The sequence below is a fragment of the Canis lupus genome, chromosome 15, assembly GCF_003254725.2.
Source record: "Canis lupus dingo isolate Sandy chromosome 15, ASM325472v2, whole genome shotgun sequence".
Taxonomy (NCBI): Eukaryota; Metazoa; Chordata; class Mammalia; order Carnivora; family Canidae; genus Canis; species Canis lupus.
The window spans coordinates 16857983-16880821 of record NC_064257.1 but is presented as its reverse complement, the minus strand read 5'-3'; the positions used below and the strand labels follow the sequence as shown (position 1 = coordinate 16880821).

General features: G+C 56.1%; 1 protein-coding gene across 3 annotated transcripts; it reads left to right on the top strand.

The window, feature by feature from the left end:
* The first annotated feature begins 1693 nt into the window (after positions 1-1693).
* TIE1 (tyrosine kinase with immunoglobulin like and EGF like domains 1) lies at positions 1694-20933 on the top strand. 3 transcript variants are annotated; one of them, XM_025420452.3, is made up of 23 exons: positions 1694-2326; positions 4312-4626; positions 4735-4845; positions 6196-6351; positions 6498-6629; positions 6791-6931; positions 7118-7246; positions 7929-8074; positions 8260-8404; positions 10617-10775; positions 10915-11052; positions 11249-11545; positions 12090-12380; positions 12671-12861; positions 14882-15092; positions 15255-15365; positions 15510-15700; positions 16641-16754; positions 16856-16926; positions 17972-18012; positions 18099-18195; positions 18279-18378; positions 20461-20933. In XM_025420452.3, the coding sequence occupies exons 1-23, from the start codon at positions 2269-2271 to the stop codon at positions 20530-20532; spliced, it is 3417 nt and encodes a 1138-aa protein (XP_025276237.1). In that variant the 5' UTR covers positions 1694-2268; the 3' UTR covers positions 20533-20933. The 3 variants fall into 3 exon arrangements, 2 of the variants coding, with proteins under 2 accessions (XP_025276237.1, XP_048950303.1); XM_049094346.1 differs by lacking the exon at positions 10915-11052; XR_007402400.1 differs by lacking the exons at positions 18099-18195; positions 18279-18378; positions 20461-20933 and having other exon boundaries at positions 16652-16754.
* The last annotated feature ends 1906 nt before the right edge of the window (positions 20934-22839 follow it).

Below are 22839 nucleotides of genomic sequence, written 5' to 3'. Positions count from 1 at the left end.
GGAGAAGCAGGCTCCATGCACCGGGAGCCCGACATGGGATTCGATTCCGGGTCTCCAGGATCGCGCCCTGGGCCAAAGGCAGGCGCTAAACCACTGAGCCACCCAGGATTCCCAAGCCATCACTTTAAATACCATCTTCAGGAGCCCCTGGGTGGCCCAGTCAGTAAAGAATCTGCCTTCAGCTCGGGTCATGATCTCAGGGTCCTGGGAATGAGCCCTGCATCTCATCGGGCTCCCTGTTCACTGGGAGGGTCTGCTTCTCCCTCTCCCCCTGCTTGTGCTCTCTCTCAAATAAATAAAATCTTTTAAAAAATAAAAATAAAAATGGGCAGAGGAGCTGAATAGACATTTTTCCAAAGAAAACCTACAGATGGCCAACAGAGACAAGAAAAGATGCTCAACATCACTCATCATCGGGGAAACCCAAGTCAAAACCACAATGAGATATCATCTCACATTTGTCAGAATGAGAAAAAAAAGAAAGAAAGAAAAATGAAAGAAAGAAAGAAAGAAAGAAAGAAAGAAAGAAAGAAAGAAAGAAAGGAAGGAAGGAAGGAAGAAAAGAAGGAAATAACAAGTGTTGGTGAGGATGTGGAGAAAAAGGAACCCTTATGCACTGTTGGTGGGGATGAAAACTGGTGCAGCCACCATTGAAAACAGTATGGAGGAAACATATGACCTAGTAGCTGTACTAGTGGGTATTAACCACCCCCCCCAAAAAAAAACCCCACTAATTTGAGAAGATATATGCACCCTATTTTTACTGCAGCATTATTTACAATAGCCAAGACGTGGAAGCAAGCTAAGCGTTCATTGATAGGTGAATGGATAAGGACGATGTGGCCTATATATACAATGGAATATTAGCCATAGAAAATGAGATCTTGCCATTTGCAACAATATGGATGGACCCAGAGGGCATTGTGCTAAGTGAATTAAGTCAGACAAAAGCAGGTACCAATTGATTTCACTTATAGTGGAAGCTGAAAAACAAAACAAACAAAAAATAGACTCAAATGCAGTTTGAATTTTTTGTTTGTTTTGTTTTTCAGCAACCACAAACTAGTGGTTGCCAGAGGGGACAGGTAAGAGATAAAGGGGATTAGGAGGTACAAACTTTCAGTTATAAAATTAAAAAATCAAAGAGATGGAAAGTACAGTGTAAGGAATATAGTCAATAATATTATAATAACATTGTTTATTATAATAACTTCTGGTGACAGTCTACACATATCGTGGTGAGCGCTATATAGAACTATTGAATCCTTATGCTGCACCTCTGAAACTCACCTAACGCTATATATTAATTATAACTCAATTAAAAAAAAAGATTGGCCTGTTGTGCAGTTAAGCTTCTTAGGTAAAAAGGAATCTCTGCGAGTAGCTCTCTTCCTGGTACTGGCACCCTTTCCAATATAAATTTAGGCATTTGAAAGGGAGGTAAAGAGCTTTTTCTGAATCTGCTGGGTTTTGAATATTTTTAGCTCGAAATAATCTTCCTGCCAAAGAGGCATATGGTGGGAAGACTTGCTCTGAAGCCCTTCACTCCTATGTCTACAGGAGGCATACGTGTTATTAAGCCTTTTTCCCCTGTTAATTGTCTCATTATCAATTATTAGGCCAAAGAACCTGGAAGGGAAAACTTGTCCACCCCTACATATGCAAGATAGAATCATAGAATCAAAGTCTCTCTCTCTCTTTTTTTTTTTTTTTTTTTGCCCTGAATGTGAGTTCTTGTGTTTTGTCCACTTGTTACGTATGCGAACTGCTCTCTAGGAGACCCAAGTAGCTGTGTCCTGGGACACAAACCTAAGGAATTGCATTGTGTGTATGTGCAGGGGGAGGGGAGACCCCAGAACAATATCCTCCCCCCTCCCTCCTCAATAGGCGGAAGCCACTGGCTTCCTTCCTTTCCTGCCTCTTGCCTGCTGGAAAAACTGAGGACCAAAGGGAGAAGAGGAGATGAGAAAACTCGTCAAATAGTCCCTAGTCTATCCTTACAACTCTCCCCCACCTCAAGTGATCCCATTCCAAGGGCCATCCAGGCCACACCCATCCCCAGCATTGTGGGGCTCGACTGGTAGAAAGTGGGGCGTGCAAGCAGGGTAAATCCTCCCCACCCCTTCCCTGCTACCCCTCCCACCCAAGCTACCTCATTTCCTCTTCCTCCCCAGTACCAACACTCACTAATCAGTGCAGGCCCAGCAGCCAGTCCCAGACTGACCGGAGGCCTAGCTCGTCCTGGCTGGCCTGGTCAGCCTCCAGAGTATGGTCTGGCTGGGGCTCCCTTTGCTGCTCCCCATCCTCTTTCTGGCTTCTCATGTTGGTAAGTCTCCCCCAAGCCACTCCCACCCCTGGCCCCAAAGCCCTGATTCTCCCCTAGAAAGCCTTAGGATCACTTCCATCACCTACAGGTACACACCCAATCAGCTAAAAGTAGGCTCAAGGCCTCCAAAACCCAGGCAGGCCCAAGAGTATTCTAGGAGCTGTGCTACGGGTTATTGGTTGAAAGGCACCCAGCCTCCAGATCTGTGTAACAGATCCTGTGATGCTGACCACCTACGGCTGTTATGGGGTTTAAATGAGATAATTTATGCAGAGCACCCAGTGCCCAGTTTTTTGGTAAGCTGCAGCTGATTCCCTCAGTCATGGCCAAAGAGGATTAGAATGCAAAGGCTATCTTTGAGTGGTAGGTGGGGACATGGGGTGAAGGATAAAAGACACAAGTAGCTCCAGAGGAGCACTTAGGAGTAGTCAGCTACTCTGCTTGGGGGTAGTAGATGACAAAGGAATCCAGAAAGACTTCACTAAGAGCAGTGGTCTTCATTCCAGGCAGCCAGAACAGTAGATGCAAGTCTCAGAGGTGTGGAAGTGCATGGGAGAGAAGGTTCTTGGAGGGAACTCAGCAGGAGAGGCAGAGCGTGAGCAACGAGGGGCTCAAGAGCATGCTCTGTACCCTGAGGACAGTGGGGAGCTGAGGGAGGTTGCAGACCAGAGAGCCACAAGGTCTTAGATGGTCACTCTGGAGGATGAGTTGGGGAAGGATGGGATGCTGAGATGGTCCAGGTGAGTAAGGGCGAGGCCTAAAGGGTGGGCTTGGAGATGGAAGGGGCAATGAAGAAGCTTTGAGGAAGTAGAAATCTGCAGAATTTTGTGACTGATTGGCCAGCCAGCAACATTCTTAGAGGTACGGAGTTTAGAGTCAGACAACCTGGCTCTGCCAGTTACTAATTGTATGCCCTTGGGCAAGTTACTTTCCAAGTCTTCGTGCGCCGGCTATAAAATTGGAGTAATAACACCCACCACCCAGGGTGGGATGATAAAATGAGAGAACACGCATCAAGTGCCTGCCGTATAACTGACCCCCAATAAACATTAATTATCACGAAAGGAGGAGCATGAGAGGACTGCAAAGTTTGTGTCTCAGGTGGTTAGTGCCACCTCTTGAGCCAGGGAGCACCAGAGACGCGCGGGCCTGGGGAAAGCTGATAGAAACGCAGGCCCAAGCGGAGAGGCCGTCCCAGGGCTGTTGACTCAGAGGTGACAGTTAAAGCAGGGCGGTGGGGGGAGTTGATGAGCTTGCTCCAGGAAGCCTGTAGAATAATTATTTTTGCCCTCCTCTGTAAATGGGAAGACATCAACTTCCCTGGGGGGGGGGGGGGGGGGGGGGGGGGCGGGCGCCGCGGGAAGATCCAACGCAAAAGCAGGTGCTCGGGCATATGGTGGGGGGTCAGCAAATGCTAACTTGATTTCCTCCTGCTAGGCTTTGGAATACTCATCCATAAGCTAAGTGGCATTTAAGCTAACTAATTATTTGCCAGTTAATGGGCAGGAAAAGAAAAGCAGGGCCTCCCCGCCTTTCTGCCCCACAACCACCCTGCTGAGCGGCCACCTCTCTCCCTTCACTCCCAGGAGGGCAAGCCTGTCTACATTTCTGGAGGGGCAGGGAGGGCTTTCTCCAAGACGGGCCTGTTCTCGGGGGCTGTCCTGGACAGCCGCTCCCGCTCCCCTTCGCAGTGTGCGACAGGTGGGGACGCCAAGCGGCAGCAGGGCCTTGGGCGGTGAGGAACCGGAGACAGGGAGCGCCCATCATTCCTTCCGAGGCCCTGAAGGGAAGCCATCTGGCAGGAGAAGGGGGTGGGGGCGGGGGGCAGGAGGCCAGGGGAGGGGCTTTGTTTTTGTTTTTAGGACGGAGAGACTGCGGGGGGGGGGGGGGGGGGGGGGGAGACAGGAAGGGAGGGGAGGGAAAGGAGGCCTGGGAGGGCGCGGCGGCCTGGGGACCCGGTGGCACGCAGGTGGCGTCCCCTCCAGGCGCCGCGGTGGACCTGACGCTGCTGGCCGACCTGCGGCTCGTGGAGCCCCAGCGCTTCTTCCTGACCTGCGTGTCCGGGGAGGCCGGGCCGGGCCGGGGCGCCGAGGCCTGGGCGCCGCCGCTGCTGCTGGAGAAGGACGACCGCATCGTGCGCACGCCGCCCGGGCAGCCCCCGCACCTGCTGCGCAACGGCTCGCACAGCGTCACGCTGCGGGGCTTCTCGCAGCCCTCCGACCTCGTGGGCGTCTTCTCCTGCGTGGGCGGCGCGGGCCCGGGGCGCACCCGCGTCCTCTACGTGCACAACAGCCCCGGAGGTGAGTGTGGGGCGCAGGTGGGGTGGGGGCTGGAAGGGAGCCCGCCGTGGACCTCTGACCCCCCATCGCCTCCACCCATCTCACCCCGCCCCGGCTCCCCGCCCGCAGCGCACCTGCTCCCGGACAAGGTCACGCACACGGTGAACAAGGGCGACACGGCCGTGCTTGCGGCGCGTGTGCACAAGGAGAAGCAGACGGATGTGATCTGGAAAAGCAACGGTGAGAGGACCCATGGGCCTGGCGCCTCACCACACAGCACCCCCGGCCGGGGCGCCCCAGCTTTGGCCCCCTACACAGCCCCCACTCTGATACACCTGACACCCTCCCTGCACACTCCACTCCAACCTGTCAGGAAGCACCTGCACCCAACTCTTCTCCGGCTGCAGCTGTCCTCCCACTGCACCCAGAGGATCAGCAGCCCCGTGGTTGGCTACCTCCTTCCCTGTTACCCTCAAGTCAGCCCTGTGTTGAACCCTCACCTTTGTCTCCCCCCTGGGAGTTAGCAGGTGCTGTCACATAGCCCCCCTGGCAGGGAGCGGCAGCACCGTCGGGGAAGAAGAGAACTGGTAACTCAGCCCAGGCCTGCACCAACCTTGGCCCTATTGGATGGACCTTCTGGCCACCCCACAGAAGCGAGCCATTATTCTATGTGGTCCCAAATATTCCTTGCCTCTACTCTCAGACCCACAGCCTTCTGGCTGCCTCTTGCATCCCTGGGCTCTTGAAGGGAGGATCCTTCCCTTGGGCCTCAGGGTTTGCCTCCTGAGCACCAGGCCCCCTGAAGTGATGAGGGGTGTGGAGAGTCAAGTAGACCTGAGCTCCCTACAGTCCAGTCCCAGGCAAAGAGGCATAAAGGGGGTAGGACAAGGACAGGGACCCTAGTATTTGGGTCTGCAGGTCTTGGAAGAAGAGGCTTCTGGGAGAAGTCCCCAGGTAGATAACCCCTGAACTGTGCCGAGAAAGAGGAATGGGAATTAGCCGCACACAGGAGGAGGAAAGGACATTCCAGGAGGAGGATTGGCTAAGAGCAAAGGCAGGAAGTGCTGAAATACCATGGTGTTTCTAGAAGAGAAACCAGCATTTCCAGAACTCAGGCATGTTAGGAATCAGGCAGGGTGTGGAAAGGTGTAGGGCCAGAGGGCTCAGTGGTGGCCAAACTGGTGAACGCGATGTGCTAAGGCGTCTGAGCAGGGATGCTGCGGAGGCTTCTGTTGGGGCAAGTCCTACTGGTTGCTGAGTGGAGGCTGGACAGGGAAAGAGGGGGACAGAGGCAGAGGAGACTGCCTGGAAGGCTGAGGGAGGCTGGGGCCACGGTGGAGGTGGCCAGGAGCGGCGTGGAAAGAACTGGCCTGCTTTAGCAGATGAGGAGGGGCGGGACGGAGCAGGACCTGGTGACTTCCTGAGTGTTGGTGGGGCGTGGAACAGAGGATGCACCCCAGCATTCTGGCTTGGGGACAGCCCCTGGCTGGTGCCTTGCCCCAGTTCTGGCAACTGTACTGTACACATTGATGTGACCTGGGCACCAGCTCTCACTTGGTGCTGAGACCTCTGACCCATTTCTGCCCCCAGGATCCTACTTCTATACCCTGGACTGGCATGAAGCCCAGGACGGGCACTTCCTGCTGCAGCTCCCCAACGTGCAGCCACCTTCGAGTGGCATCTACAGTGCCACCTACCTGGAAGCCAGCCCCCTAGGCAGCGCCTTCTTCAGGCTCATTGTGCGGGGTTAGGAGCAGAGGGCAGAGATGGAGGGTGGTATGGGAGGCTGGGAGCCCTGTGGGAGCATTTGTGGTGGGCACCCCCGCCTGCCCCCGTGGTCAGCAGCCGTGGTAGGTGGGTGAGGGTCAGCTGTTGAAAGCACGTTCCTCCAGGCTGTGGGGCAGGGCGCTGGGGACCAGACTGTACCAAGGAATGCCCCGGCTGCCTGCACGGAGGTGTCTGCCATGACCAGGATGGCGAGTGTGTGTGTCCCCCTGGATTCACTGGTACCCGCTGCGAGCAGGGTAAGGGGGACGGGGAGCTAGGACCGAGGCAGGAGAGGGTGACTGGCTGGGGGAAGCCTCTTGAACCGAGAGGATGGAGCCTGGTGGGTGGCAAGAATGCCAAGTGGGTCCTGAACCCTGAGGCCCAACAGTGGACCCTACACCCACACGCCCGTCTCCAGCCTGCAGGGAGGGCCGTTTTGGGCAGAGCTGCCAGGAGCAGTGCCCAGGCACGTCGGGCTGCCGGGGTCTCACCTTCTGCCTCCCGGACCCCTACGGCTGCTCTTGTGGATCTGGCTGGAGAGGAAGCCAGTGCCAGGAAGGTACGGACTGACCTGCCCAGACAGCCGGCCACAAGCTGGACCTGGAGCCTCCACTCTGGTCCTCCACAGGCTCCTGCTCACCTGGCCCGCGCCCTCTCTGCCCAGCCCATCATTACCCGGGCCCCAGCTGTGCCCGCATTGCCCCTGACCTGTGTCCCTCTAACCACAACCCCTCTCTCTTCCCAGCCTGTGCCCCTGGCCACTTCGGGGCAGATTGCCGCCTCCAGTGCCACTGTCGGAACGGTGGTACTTGTGACCGCTTCAGTGGCTGCGTTTGTCCCTCCGGGTGGCACGGAATGCACTGTGAGAAGTCAGGTATGAGCACAAGGGCCTCTGGGATCTCTCAAGACAAGTCAGCCTTCACCAGACACACCTTCCTGGCTCGAAGTCCTGCACTCGGGGAGCTTGCAGGCCAGGAGGACTTCTCACCGCCCAGACCACACTGCCCATACGGGGAGGGGCAGCAGCCCAGAGAGGGGGACGGAGCCCAGAGGAGGCCTCGGCCCATCTGAGAGGTTCAGGGAGGGCTTTGGGGAAGGGGCAAGGTCTGAGATGGGGTATGAAGGATGACAGTGAGATGGCTGGGGAAGGAGCACGCGCAAAGGCCCGGGGGCTGAGGACTTGGTCGGATACCTGGACGGTGGAGTACGGGGAGGCCGGGGGGAGTGGCCGGGAGAGGCGAACCTTGGCGACTTTGAACTCAGGCCAGCAGGTGTGCACTGTGACGGGGAGGAGGGAATTGTGGGAGAGTGGAGGCAGGAGACCCCAGAGTGTATGTAACGGAGCCCAGAAATGAACGAGATCTGACCCAGTGTTCGGGCTGTGAGGCGGGTGAGGGGCCCGCATTGGCCAAGAGAGGACCTTGGGTGGGGGACCAGGAGGCAGACCCGGCGGCCCAGCAGAGGCAGGGTACGCGGGGCTGCAGGACCTCTGCTGGGATTCAGGACACGGGACGAGGGCAGCTGGGGGCTTCAGAACGTGTCCTCTCTCTCCCTAGACCGGATCCCGCAGATCCTGGACTTGGCCTCGGAACTGGAGTTCAACTTAGAGACCATGCCCCGGATCAACTGTGCAGCCGCGGGGAACCCCTTCCCGGTGCGGGGCAGCATGGAGCTCCGGAAGCCCGACGGCACGGTCCTCCTGGTCAGCCCCCACCCTGCCCCTCCTGCCCTGCATCTGCTCCCCCAGACCCTGAGCCCCGGGGCTTTCCGCAGGCTCAGATGGGGTCAGGCTGACTGTTGAGAAACTGGCGCTGGCCCTCTGTCCCCATGTTGGCCACATGGGTGCCCATTGTGTGCGGTCTGTCCCCCTTCCCCTGTCTCTCTCAGTCCACCAAGGCCATTGTGGAGCCAGACAGGACCACAGCCGAGTTCGAGGTGCCCCGCTTGACCCTTGGGGACAGCGGGCTCTGGGAGTGCCGCGTGTCCACGTCTGGTGGCCAAGACAGCCGACGTTTCAGGGTCAACGTCAAAGGTCAGTGATGTCCTGCGCCCGTGGAGGACGGTGGGCAAGGTGGGCCCTGGCTGATGCTGCTCAGACTGGGCATTGAAGCAGGAAGGGCCGGGGCACCTCAAGTGACTGCCCAGCACCAGGGCTTGTCACGGACCAGAGCTCCGTGCCGGCCGGGGTCAGGGCAGGAGCGTAGCTCGGACCTATCTGCAAAGGACATCCCGTGCCTAGAAACAGGACATCTCTGGCCCTGCCCGGCCTCCTGCCTGGCCGTGCTGGCTCTCTCCACCTCCTCACAAGCCCTGCACACCATATTCCTTTAATTCTGCCTCTGGGGTGCTGCTTCCTGCTCCGAGTCACACCCCAGGGCTTCCTGTGCCAGGACTGGGGAGCGCTTGGGGTGCCTGAGCTCAGAGGGTGACCTGCCACCCAGAGGAGCTGCATGGGGGTTTCCAGGTGAATAGGGAGGAGGCCGCCCGAGCCCAGGATGGCCCCGAGCACGACCACGTCCCTCTTCCTTCATCAGCACCAGGAGCCCTAGCTCCCTTGCCCTCTGCTCCTGACGGCCACGTCCCCCACACAAGCCCAGACCCCTCTCCTCTTCCTCTGGCTCTCCTCCCCACTTGCTCTCACCCCTCCCACAGCTTCGCAGCTGCCCCACCCGCAGGACTTAGCAGTGTGGCCTGGGCTCCGCCTCCAGCCACCCTGTCTCTTCTCCCCAGGCTTCCACCCAGGCAATTTGGGTTCAGATCCTCACCACGAGTTCCTGCCTCCATGCCTTCAAGCCGCTTAGCACCTCACATCTTTTTCTCTCCCCGCACAGCAGCAAGGACATAAGCACCCACCAGAGAGGGTTGCTGTGAAGCAAGTCAGATGGTGCATTTAATGCATTTAAGTTGCACTTAAGCACCGAGCGTGGTGACTGACGCAGGGCGGGTGCTCCATATACATTGACATTTATTGTTAGTTTATTTTCTAAAGAATTTTATTTATTCGAGAGAGAGCCAGAGAGAGTGGGGGGGAGGAGCAGAGGGAGAGGGACAAGCAGACCCTGCCCCTAGCACAGAGCCCCAAGTGGGGCAGAGGGCCCCAGAGGTCATGACCTGGGCTGAAACCAGGAGCCAGGCGCCCAACCTCCTGAGGCACCCCGATTGTGACACCTGTTAAAGTGCCCTCTCCCGTAGTGTTGGCTGTTCTCTGGCAATTCTCAGATCTGAGCCGCAGCTTTGACCACTGTCCTGAGCTCCAGACCCATTTGGTGGAAACTCCAGAAGTAGGGGTCTGGTTCTGAAGTCAGTGTGGAAGTGTGGGCGCGCTTTACATCTGAACACTGCCCGCACAGCTGACCCCCCAGCATGAGCTCTGGGACCCCAACCCCGCTCTCCTCTCCCTTCCTTCCTGTCAGACACCACAGCTCCTGCCCACACCCCCGCCTCCTGCGCTCCCTCTTCGCAACCCATTCACCCTTCCATCCACTCTCCTTAGAACCATCAGTCCAATACACGTTTGGGGGGGCAGTTACGGCCCTGATGTAATAATCGGGGAAGAAAAGCTAAGGCCGGAGGGACAACAAGCACAGAGTGAGGAAGCCAGGCAGGAAGATAAGAGCTGTTTGGGGTGGAAGTGGCCGGTTCCAGGTGGCCTGGCCAAACACCGGGTTCGCACTGCGCTTGTACCTCCTGCTGGCTGCGTGTCCACAGGCCAGGAAAGCTCTCCGAGCCTTGTCACAAGGGGTGACAGCCCTGTCAGAAAGGTAGCTGTGACCCGGAGAGGTTGTACACGTGAAGCAGCTGGGATAGAACAGGTGCTTCATCCCTGGCTACCTTTTTTTTCCCCCAACAAAAAGAGTGACAGATGTTGGGGGGCGGGCGGGCTGACAGCAGGCTGTGTCCCTGCCTTGGGTTTCCGCCCCCTGCATGTCCCGCACTGCATGGACAGCCAGCCCTCCCCCGAGTCCATCCAGCCATGTCAGACCAGACCTCACATCCTTGGGGACACGCTCGTGTCCTCGTGGCCAGGTCCCTGAGCTCCGAGCTGCCCAGAGGGCTGGACACCGGCCTGACTGGTCGCCGGCGCCGCTGGTCACCTGTTGAACTTGGTCGCTCCCCAGCCCAGAGGGGCCCGAGGTCTAAACCAAGCCGCCGAGACCCCTTTGCTGGCCAGAGCAGAGTCCTCTGCCTTTTCTGAGGACGGGGCAGGCCGTCTGGGCCCTGCCTGACCTCGGGTCCCCCGGCAGTGCCCCCGGTGCCCCTGACCCCTCCTCGGCTCCTGGCCAAGCACAGCCGCCAGCTCGTGGTCTCGCCGCTGGTCTCCTTCTCCGGGGACGGACCCATCGCCTCCGTCCGCCTGCACTACCGGCCCCAGGACAGCACCATGGCCTGGTCGGCGATTGTGGGTGAGCTGGGCGACAGCTGGGGGAGGGGGGGTCTGGGGCCCCGCAGGGGTGTGGGTGACAACGCCGGGAAGGGGCACAGTGAAGGGGGGGTGGCAGCTTCTGGAAGAGGCGGGGGCTGAGTAGTGTGTGCCGCCCCCAGTGGACCCCAGTGAGAATGTGACTTTAATGAACCTGAGGCCGAAGACAGGATACAGCGTCCGAGTGCAGCTGAGCCGGCCGGGGGAGGGCGGGGAGGGGGCCTGGGGGCCTCCCACCCTCATGACCACGGACTGTCCCGGTGAGAGGCGGGAGTCATCCCTTCGCGTCCGCCCAGGGGATACCCTCCTGTGCACACAGGGGTCACCCTGCCTTGCCCACCCCAGGGGCCCCTGCCTTCCCCACTGGAGGTTGTCCCCCCTTGCCCCCTGGGGATCACTGTCCTGGCCAGCCCCAGGGGCCAACTGAACAGTCTGCCTCCCGACCTCCGACCCCAGAGCCCTCACTGCAGCCGTGGCTGGAGGGCTGGCACGTGGAGGGCCCTGACCGGCTGCGAGTGAGCTGGTCCTTGCCCTCGGTGCCCGGGCCACTGGTGGGCGATGGTTTCCTGCTGCGCCTATGGGATGGGGCACGGGGACAGGAGCGGCGGGAGAACGTGTCGTCCCCCCAGGCCCGCACCGCCCTCCTGACGGGACTCGCGCCGGGCACCCAGTACCAGCTGGACGTGCGGCTGTACCACTGCACCCTCCTGGGCCCCGCCTCGCCCCCTGCGCGCGTGCTTCTGCCCCCCAGCGGTGTGTATGCTCGGAAGGGGGCTCCCGGGCTCAGGGTGACGGGAGGACGCAGGACACGCAGGACGCGGGAGGTTACAGGAGGGCAGGTGGATGCGGAGAGAATGTAGGACACGTGGGCAATGAGGGGGAAGGAGGGCAGACGGACGTGAGCACAGGGAGGACGTGGGACGGGCTGATACGGGAGGCCAGTGGGAGGTGGGTCCCCAGGAGCCTCAGGATGGGGAGAGATGGGGAGGCCAGGCCTCATGTGAGATCAGCGTCAGGGGAGGGGGTGATGCGCAGGAGGACATGGGATTTGGGGGAACACAGGGCACAGGGGCCTGGGGACACCCTGGCACAGACGGAGAGCAAGGGGAGCAGAAGCTTGGGGTTCGTGAAGGGATCTAGGGAGAGGACTCCAGCCCAGGGGGGAAAGGTGGAGGTTGGTGGGATGGCTCCCATTCCGGGGTCCACAGAGCAGGGGACACAGCTCGAGCGGGTCTGACCCCAGAGCTACATGCCCTGCTCCTGTGTGAGCCCTGCCTTCCCGCCCCCGTCTCCCCAGGGCCCCCAGCCCCCCGCTACCTCCGTGCCCAGGCCCTCTCAGACTCAGAGATCCAGCTGACGTGGCTGCGCCCAGAAGCTCCGGCTGGGCCTATATCCAAGTACATCGTGGAGGTGCAGGTGGCGGGGGGCTCGGGAGACCCGCTGTGGATGGACGTGGACAGGCCCGAGGAGACCAGCACGGTTGTCCGTGGCCTTAACGCCAGCACACGCTACCTCTTCCGTGTGCGGGCCAGTATCCAGGGTCCCGGAGACTGGAGCACTGTGGTGGAGGAGTCCACCCTGGGCAATGGTGAGAGAGCGGGGCCCCGGGGGCTCCTGGTCCTGGGGTCGGCCCCCCGCACCCTCTCCTTCCACACTGTCTCCAGCTTTGGAGCTGGGACACCCAAGGCCCCTCCCAACAAGTGACACGAGTCCTGATACTGGGCACCCTGACCCTTCCCTGCTTCCGTGGCCTTAGTGCTGGGAGTATCATGTCACTGCAGCGAACCATCGGCCTGACAGCCCTGGTCCCACTGGTTCTAGGATCTCTGACCCCTCTGTCCCTGACCCAGGCGCCCCCGTGATCTCCGTTGTGTGCAGGTCTGCAGAGTGAGGGCCCGGTCCAAGAAGTCCAGGCGGCTGAGGAGGGCCTGGACCGGCAGCTGATCCTGGCTGTAGTAGGCTCTGTGTCTGCCACCTGCCTCACCATCCTGGCTGCCCTGCTAACCCTCGTGTGCATCCGCAGAAGCTGCCTGCACCGCAGACGCACCTTCACCTACCAGTCTGGCTCGGTCAGTCCCTGGACGCGCCCGGGTTGCACATGTGCACACCCTGTGTCTGACCCCGTGTGTGTGCAGCGTGTGTGCGCGTCTCTCTGTTGCAGGCGTAGGACTACACTCAACAATGCTCAAGGGTGCAAAATGTAAATTTTCTTTATTTTCCTAGAATTGAATTCAATTCCTAAGTCAGTCGATGTTGGCGGTGAGATATTCAATACTCCCAGTTCAAGATAACTCTGTCAGGTCCCTATTCCGCTGCGGTTAATCCAGGACCCTCCCTCTCCTCACTGGGCAGGGGGATACCTGGGCTTCATGCTGGTCTCTGTCCTGGCGGACCCTCTGGGACCTGGGAGCCTCCTGCCCACAGGCCCCTCGCTCGTACTGTTGAGTCTCTCATCCCAGCCTCATCTCTGCAAAGGCCAGGGCCTCCCCAGGGAGAATTAAGAGCTGCGAGGTGCTTCCTGTACCCTGCGGAGGGCGTGTTCTGCGGCCCCCACACTCTTCATCGCAGCCCTGGTTACCTGTCGCTGCAAGGGAGGGGAGAGGGAGCACCGCCTCCACCCTCCCTGGCCTCACTGTAAACTTGTCTGAGCTTTAGGCCAGCCCCCAGGCCCCCACTTGGGTAGGAGCAGAGCAGGCCCCCCTTCCAGGACCAGCATCACCTCCTCCTGCCTGTCCTGCCTCCTGTGGGATCTTCCCTGCTGGTCTGTCCCAGACTCTGCCCTTGGTCCTCTACACCTGGGCTCTGGATATTTACAGCCAAGCTTTGGCATTTCGAACAAAAGCAAAACACAAAACAAAACAAAACAAAAAAACTCTTTTCTCTCTCAAGGGCTGATCCTTGTGATAGAAAGCCTAGTGTCCGAGGCTATTGTCTCTGCCTTGGTAAAAACCGCCTTCAGAGATTCAATTGGCCCCTTTGTTCCAGGCTGCTCCCTCTGAGGTCAGCGCTGAGGTGGGGGCGGGGTGTTGCATACAAATGTTGAGGGCAGGAGGTGGGAAAGCAGCCTTGCACAGAGAGACAACCCTAACATCCGTCGTCGGGAGGAACACTGCCTCCTGTGCCCTCCTGAAGGTGTGTGCGTGCCCGTGGAGGAGTGCACGTGTGCGTCCGCTGGTGGGCACCCCCTGTGTGTCTGCGTGTGTCCGTGTGCTCGTGCCCCTCTGTGAGCATGTGTGCATGTGCCCACCTGCATACAGTGCCCCTGGCTGTTCGTGCCTCGTGTGAATCCAGGTGGCCCGTGCCCTTGGCCCTCACCTGTTGGGCTGGGCTTCAGCTCACTTAGGGACCCCCCACCCACCCAGGTCTGCATTAACCTTCTTCCAGTTGTCATGCCGGCCGTGCCCTGGGTCCTGTCCAGCTGTTTCCTTTTCCTGCCCTAGGCCTGCCCAGGCGGCCCCGCTCCGACATGGTCGGGGGAAGTGGACGTGCCTGTTTGTGGTGGTCTTTCCATCTTCAGCTCCCGGGTAGTTTTAGAGCTATTGATGGATGCCCCGTGGGTAGACAGTAGTCATCTCTGCTTCCGTGGAGAAAACCCCTCCAACTGACTCCCGGCAGCTCAGGCTTAGTGCTCCATGCATGTATCCTAGCTCACCGCCCAGGGCTGGAAGCCTGAGTATTTCTGGTGCCAGAAAAGCCCGGCTGTGAGATCAGCACAGTAATGGGGAGCTTGCCACTTCCCATCACAGCTCATTCCAATCCTTTCCCATTTTAAATGTTAGAGATAGCATCTTTCCATCGACTTGTGGCTCCGAGCAGCTTTACCCACTCCTTGATCTTCCAGAACCTCACACACCTGATCCCCGGCTGTGGCCTCAACTCTCTTCTTGGACATTTGTCCACCCAGCAGCCCCCTGATGGCTTCATCTATGATTCTGTGTCAGCATGTGTCCTCTGTCTGCATGTCTCTTCCTGGTCGACCACCAGAGTGTCCTCTCTGGGGGTCTCTGTCCATCTGTCTCTTCCCTGTGCCTCTTGCTGGGCCCGTGTCCACTGCATGGGCTGTCTGCCCACTTGTCCCATCCTCCGCAGGGTGAGGAAACCATCCTGCAGTTCAGCTCAGGAACCTTGACGCTAACCCGGCGGCCGAAACCACAGCCCGAGCCCCTGAGTTATCCCGTGCTGGAGTGGGAAGACATCACCTTTGAGGACCTCATCGGGGAGGGGAACTTTGGCCAGGTCATCCGGGCCATGATCAAGAAGGACGGGCTCAAGATGAATGCGGCCATCAAGATGCTGAAAGGTCCCCTGGGAGCGACCCCTGACCCCAGGCCCACCCCTCTCCTTTGTCCCACACCTGCCAGGCCTTCCCTGGCTCCTTCCAGCAACTGGCCCCCAGCCCTCACTAGCATGCCTTTTCTCTAGAATTATTTCTGGCGAAAGTGATACTGGATTCTTTCCACAGAGTACGCCTCTGAAAATGACCATCGTGACTTCGCAGGAGAACTGGAAGTTCTGTGCAAACTGGGGCATCACCCCAATATCATCAACCTCTTGGGGGCTTGTGAGAACCGAGGTGAGGCCCCAGCTCCTCACCTGCCCTGTCCTCCCAAGCCCCATCGCTGCAGTGGTTTGAGGCTCCCTGTCTCCTACAGTTGGGGCCTGCCTCCAGCGGCTGCTGGCGTGAGCCCCCACCCCGTACCTGGTCCTTCCCTCCCAGGTTACCTGTATATCGCTATTGAATACGCCCCCTACGGGAACCTGCTAGACTTTCTGCGGAAGAGCCGGGTCTTGGAGACGGACCCAGCTTTCGCCCGAGAGCATGGCACGGCCTCCACCCTCAGCTCCCGGCAGCTGCTGCGTTTTGCCAGCGATGCCGCCAACGGCATGCAGTACCTGAGTGAGAAGCAGGTGTGTGTGTGAGCGTGCGCGGGCAGGTGTGCCACGGGGACGACTGCGGGAGGGAGAGTCAGCCTGCAGTCTTGGATGTGGGGGGTAAGAAGACAGGAGGAGGACAAGACCCTGAGCTGCTGGCCCCGGGCGGGTGCATCTGCAGGGAGGTGTTGCGTTGTAAGCACCCCAGGGACACCTTGGTTGGGGTGTTGAATTGACAGTTAGAGATGCCAGCCTAGAACTCAGGAGAAAGGCCTAGTCCAGAGACCACAATCTGGGAGTCATCACCCCACAAAGGGTGAAGGAGTGGACCCCATGAGAGGTAGAGGGGAGAGATCCACCAGGACAGGGTAGAGGGTGGGGTGGGGAGTGGAGGCCTGAACCCAAGTCTGAGGACACCCTGCCTGAACGGAAGGAAGGAAAGGACAGTAGCAGGAGGGGAGCGTGACACGAGGGAAGACATTTTAAAGTTAGTGAAGTTTTGAGTGTGTTTGAGGCAGAGGAGTAGAGGCCAGTGTGGAGGGAGGGGTTGATGGAGAGAGGTCCCTGAGGAAAGTGGAGGGTCTTGTGGGGAGGATTTGAGACTCAGGGAAAGGTCACTTTGGGCAAGAGGAAGGCCTTCTCCACTTTCATCCAGGAAGGGAGAAGGAAGGGAAGAGGGAGCTGGTGAAGAGGGGAGGGTGCAGTGTGGTCACCAGAGACAAGCCCACTCTTGCCCCAGGAAGAGAGGTGCACCCTGAGCCTGGCCATGGCCAGATCATGGGAAGGATAGCCAGCAGCGTGACTCTGCTGAGGCAGGAGGCGCCGACCCCACCCTGCTGGCTGGGAAGAAGGCTGAGGTGCTGTCCTAGAGACGGAGGGTGCCCGCAGAGACCAGCTGTGAGGCCAGACCTGTCACTGGCCCAGGAGTCCCGGGCTTTTCATCCCTAGTCTTTCCTGACTCTGACCATGCCTGCAGTTCATCCACAGAGACCTGGCTGCCCGGAATGTGCTGGTCGGAGAGAACCTGGCCTCCAAGATTGCTGACTTCGGCCTTTCTCGGGGGGAGGAGGTTTATGTGAAGAAGACAATGGTAAGTCTCAGTCCCCCCTCTCAGGTTCCAATGCCTGCCCCCGGAGCCCCCGACACAGGCCCCTCCTCCTCACCTGACCCCTCAAACCCACTCTCTCCCAGGGGCGTCTCCCCGTGCGCTGGATGGCCATTGAGTCTCTGAATTACAGCGTCTATACCACCAAGAGTGATGTGTGAGTGTGGGGCTCAGAAGGGGCAGGAGGGATGGGTCCCCTCAAGATGCATATAGACATAACCTAAACACATTTTAGACACGTCTCAGGTAGTATAAGCACGATTTGGGTATACCCAGAGTCTCAGGTATACCTTGGCGATGCCCAGCATCTTAGTGGGAAGGGGGTTGGGTGCTAGCTGGAAGGAGGCATTGTCTTGGAAGGTGTTTCGGTGGTAGGACTGGGGTAGGGAAGTTCAGGGCTGTGTTCATCTGATGCTGGGAGATACACTGGAGAGGTTCGGGAATGACCACTCATGGAATGTTCTCACCTTCTTCTCTGAAGGGCAGGGTCAACCCCACCTGAGAACCTAAGCAGAGCATGGCCCCAAAACCCTTTCTTTATGCTCCTCACCCCCAGATGACCATTTTGGCTGCCCTTCTGCTCCTCTTTCCAGGGAACTGGCTCTGGCCATCAGCCCCTCCCCCTTTGGCCTGGCCTGCCTTGCTCACTGTCCACCACAGTGACTGCCCCTCTGACCACCACTCAGCTACTTCCTGCTTCTGCCCCCAAACCCTCTAGATTTCCTGCCCTATTAGAAGTCCCACCCTGGTCTCCCCTGCATGGAGGTTGCTATAATATAAGAGGCAGTGAAGAAGAAGGGCTCTGGAGTCGAATTGTCAGGGTTGGATTTCAGGTCTACCACTTACTAGCAGGGTGACCTTGGGCAAGCTATCTAATCCGTCAGGACCTCCGTGTCTCCATCTGTAGAATGGGCGTAACAATAGCACCTGTATCACAAGGCTGGTGTGAGGGTTAAATGCATGAACGTGTATGTTAGATCAGTGTGGCCCACGGTGTGTGATTTAAATGTTAGCTGTGATGATGTTGAGCCTGGGGGCGGCTGTGAAGGAGTTCCCGTGGAGCAGACAGCAGCTGGCCAAGGTGGACACTTGCAGAGTAGCCCCACGCAGAGGCAGGGTGGGGCTGCCCCCTGGGGTCCACAGACGCTAGACTGCTGGCCCCTCGGCCTAGAAGGTAACTAAGTACATCCTTCTCATTTTAGTTGGTCCTTTGGGGTCCTCCTCTGGGAGATCGTGAGCCTTGGTGAGTTCCAGAGCCTCAGACCCCAGCTCTCTCCTTACCCCCCCACCCCATTCCCTGGGCTCAGAAAGCTCTGTCCCTTCTTGCAGGGGGCACACCTTACTGTGGCATGACCTGTGCTGAGCTCTATGAGAAGCTGCCTCAGGGCTACCGCATGGAACAGCCTCGAAACTGTGATGATGAAGTGTGAGTCTCCTCAGCCTAGAGCCCCGTGACCCTGTCACCTCAATCGGCCCTTACCCCTCCTCTCAGCAATGCCCCCTCTGCAGGTACGAGCTGATGCGTCAGTGCTGGCGGGACCGTCCGTACGAGCGACCCCCCTTTGCCCAGATTGCGCTGCAGCTGGGCCGGATGCTGGAAGCCAGGAAGGTGAGGAGACTGGGGGTGATGGAGACTAGGGCTCACCAGGCTCCAGGGATCCCCTCTCATAGGAACCAGAGAGCGGCAGCTTCTGTGTCCTTGTCCCCACTGCTAGCTGCCAGGATGGCTGGGCCTCAGGATGCCACCCTCCTTTCCAGCTCTCCATGGGTTGGACACTAGGTCCTCCTAACTCTTCCAAGGCCTCGGCAGCAACTCCCTTCCCCAGGTCCCAGTCCTAGACTGCTTACCTGTCTTCCTCTGCTGGCGCCATCAGCTGGCTCTCATCACCGGGCCACCTCTCCTCACTGGGCACAGAGCCAGAGTAACAATGCATGAATGGTCAACTAACGGAATGGATGGATGCGTGAATGAAGGAATAGAATTAGTGGTTGGATGATATAATAAACATATAAGTAAACACACAATTAAATAACCAAATCTAATAATCATGTGAATAAATGAATTATCAGGTAAATATAAGTGAAGAAATATATCAAAATGAGCAAATGCAAAAAGAGTTCTTCATATGAATTAATGACTAAGTAGCTGTAGGAATCAACAAGCTGTCTTAAGGAATGAAGGAATGATCGGTGTGGGGTGGCCTGGCTGGCCCAGTCAGTGGAGCAGATGACTCTTTATCTCCAGGTGGTGAGTTTGAGCCCCATATTGGGTGTAGAGATTATTTAAAATCGTTTTTTTTTTTAAGATTTTCTTTATTTATTCATGAGAGACACACAGAGAGAGGCAGAGACACAGGCAGAGGGAGAAGCAGGCTCCCTGCAGGGAGCCTGATGTGGGACTCGATCCCGGGTCTCCAGGATCAGGCCCTGGGCTGAAGGTGGCTCTAAACCGCTGAGCCACCCGGGCTGCCCAGATTATTTAAAATCTTTAAACAAACACACAAACAAGAATGAATAAATGATCAAATAACTACATAAATTGGTAAATGATTAAAAAATAGCTTTATGAATAGATGAATAAATGAATGAATTCATGAGTAAACAATTCATTTGATGGGTCCATAAAAACGGAGATGAGTGGATAAAGAAGATATGGTATATACAGTTGACTTCTGAACAATGGATAGGTTGGAGGCACCAATCCCCGGGTAGTCGAAAACCTGCATATAACTTGTGCCTGCCCCAAAACTTAATTACTAATAGCCTACTATTGACTGGAAGTCTTACAGCTAACATAAACAGTCAACTAACACATATTTTGTATATGTATTATATACTGTATTCTTAGACTAAAATAAGCTAGAGAAAAGAAAATGTTAGTAAGAAAGTTATAAGGAGGAGCAAATACATTTACCGTACTGTATGGCATTTATTGAAAAAAAAATCTGGTGTAAGCAGACCCATGCAGTTCAAATCCATATTGTTCAGGGTCAGTTGTGTGTATGATGGAATATTACTCAGCCATCAAAAAGAATGAAATCTTGCCATTCACAGCAACATGGGTAGATCGAGAGGGTACTGTGCTAAGGAGGTGAAATACACCAGAGAGAGATAAATACCATACGATCTCAATTATATGTGGAATTAAACAACAACAACAACAACAAAAACAAATGAACGAACAAAAAACAGAAACTCATAAAACCAGAGAACAAACTAGTGGTTGCTAAGACCCACCGATTTTGGACAAAATCGGTGAAGATTAAGAGGTACAAGAGGTAGAAACTTCCAGTTACACAATGAATAAGTCCCAGGAATGAAAGCACAGCCTAAGGAATATGGTCACTGATACTGTAATAACTTTGTGTGGTGGCAGATGGTGAGTGTCAAGTTGCTGTGTTGTATGCCTGAAACTAATATAATATTGTATGTCAACTACACTTTTAATGAAAAATTTTTAAAAGCAATAAAAAAAAAAAACCCTCTTGTTGAACGATGTGTAAGGGGCTCTCAGCTGAACCCCCAACTGTTGTCCGTTCTGGCTCTGGAGGGCCACCCTCGCCCATGGGGCCATGTTGCTTGAGTCTAAATCAAGGTCTCTTCAAGTGGCCCTACCGCATGGAAGCCAGGGGGCCCCAGGCTAGAGTCACCCGCATCCCCAGCCCACACTAAAGCTTTCTCTGCTTCCCAGGCCTACGTGAACATGTCGCTGTTTGAGAACTTCACTTACGCGGGCATCGACGCCACAGCCGAGGAGGCCTGAGCTGCTGTCAAGCCAGAACCGGGCTCTGCTGGCCAGAGCAAATCCGCTCTCCGACCTGTGACTTCTGATCCTTGCAGCCTCTGATCTGAGCTGCCTCAAGGAATTTTTTTTAACTTAAGAAAAGAGGGGATTCAGGGGTGGGGTGGGCTTAGGGGATGCGGGTCCTCATCCTTTAGAGTTGCTCCCATGCCTTCTGCAGCTACTCTTATAGTGACTCCTCCCATTTCTCCTTCTCGTTCAGCCGCTCCACATATATCTCCTCTTCTGCAACTGCCCTCACTCAGCCCTTCCTTCAGCTCCTGCACCCAAGCCAGCACCCACACCACTAACATTTCCCATTCGGCTACTCCCCCACGTCTGGCTTTATAATCAGAAAAAAATAAATGCTCTGAGAAGCTCCATCCAATGTCTTTCTTTTACTTGCTGGCCAATCCCAAGGAAAAGTTAAACCAAAGAGAAACTCGGACTTTCCAAGAAAAAAAACATGGTCCCTAGTTAGACAACCATAGGCCCAAGCCCTGTACTGGGGGTTGTCTCTCCGTGCTCGGGAATGTTCTTGAAGATTCATTTTACACAGACACCACCACCCACGTCTCTGTCCTATGAGAAGTCCAGTTTCCCCTGGTCTCCTGGTCTCCTCCCTGTCTCCAGCCCCCATCAGCAGCAGGCCTCCTGATGTCTCTATGTAACTGCTCGTCCAAACAGTCCGAGCCAGGATCAGCTCCACCTCAGCTCAGACTGACACCTCAGTACCAGACAGATGCTGGCTTGTCTTGAGCTCCCACCTCTGCTTATGTCTCTTGGTGGCCTTCCCTGGCTTGGTAGCCACCTTACTGACCCGCCTGTAGGCCCCAGAGGAGGAAGGCAGAGGTCACTTCCAATTTGAGCCAGTCACGGCAGGATTCCTTCACCTTCCACAGGGTCTTATTGTGTGCTGGGAGGTGCTTGTGCCCTGAAAGCTAGGCCCATATCACAATCTCAGGTTGTGTGGCCTTCAGGTTTGCCCATGCTTTGGATTTGCCACTGCTGTCCTCAGATTTCTCTTCCCCCAGTCCTTAAGAAACAAGATTTGTCTTGCTTCACATGTGTTTTCAGTGAATCAGATGAAATCAAAGAAAGCATAACACAGTATGGCATTGTAATAACATGGATTCTAGAATCACATGGATTCATGTGCAGGTTCCTACTATATCACTTACTGTCTGTGTGACCTTAAGCAAGTCACTTAACCTCTCTGAGCTTCAGTTTTCTCCTCTACAAAATGGGTTTAGTAATAGCTACCTCACTGTTGGTAGCACTAAATGAGATTACACCAGCATGGACTGCATTGGGTCTGGTACATAGTACATGCTCAGTAAGTGTCAGTTGATATAATATACAAATGTAAGGAGTTTGGAAGAGGCGGTGGTCATTATCAGAACCTGTATTCCAAAAAGACTTGAGTGGTTGGAGTGAGGGGCTGAATTTAAGAAGAAGTGCACTGGAGTAATTGGGAGGCTATGCAGGACGGGGAGGTAGGATTTGCTAGAATGAAATTTCAAATCTACTGCAGGGATATTTCAAGGTCCAGAATACAAAGTTGTCCTTGGGGTTCAGGGAACACTTGGGTGGCTCAGTTGGTTAAGCATCCGACTCTTGATTTCAGTTCAGGTCATGATCTCAGGATCGTGAGATCAAGCCCTATATCAGGCTCCACGCTCAGTGAGGAATCTGCTTGGGAATCATCTCCCTCTGCCCCTCCCCCTGCTCATGCTCTCTCTCTCTCTCTCTCTCTCTCTCTCAAATAAATAAATCTTTTTTTAAAAAGATTTATTTATTTATTCATTAGAGACAGAGAGAGAGAGAGAGAGAGAGAGAGGCAGAGACACAGGCAGAGGGAGAAGCAGGCTCCATGCAGGGAGCCCAATGTTGGGCATGAAGCACTTAAATTTTTCAAAAAGTCCTTGATGGAGACGAATATATAAACAAAAGTGCCCCTGTGGGGTGACAGGTATGTAACAAACAATGAAACATAGCTGTATAAATACAGCATACTGTGGGAGAGGGAGGGGACCTGGGAAACAGACAGAAAGTAGAGTCAGGAAGACTTCCAGAGAAAGTGACATTTTAATTTAGCTGCGAAGAAAAAGGAGCTTGCCAGAGGATAGGATCCTGGCAGAGGAAAATAGCACCTGTGATGCGGTATGTTCAGGAGCTGCAAAGAGTTCTGTGTGCCTGGAGCAAAAGGAGAAATCAGCTCTGTGCAGGGAGTGAGTCCAGAGAGATAACGGTCCAGCCTGCGCTGGGCCGTGGAGGCAGCATTATGGA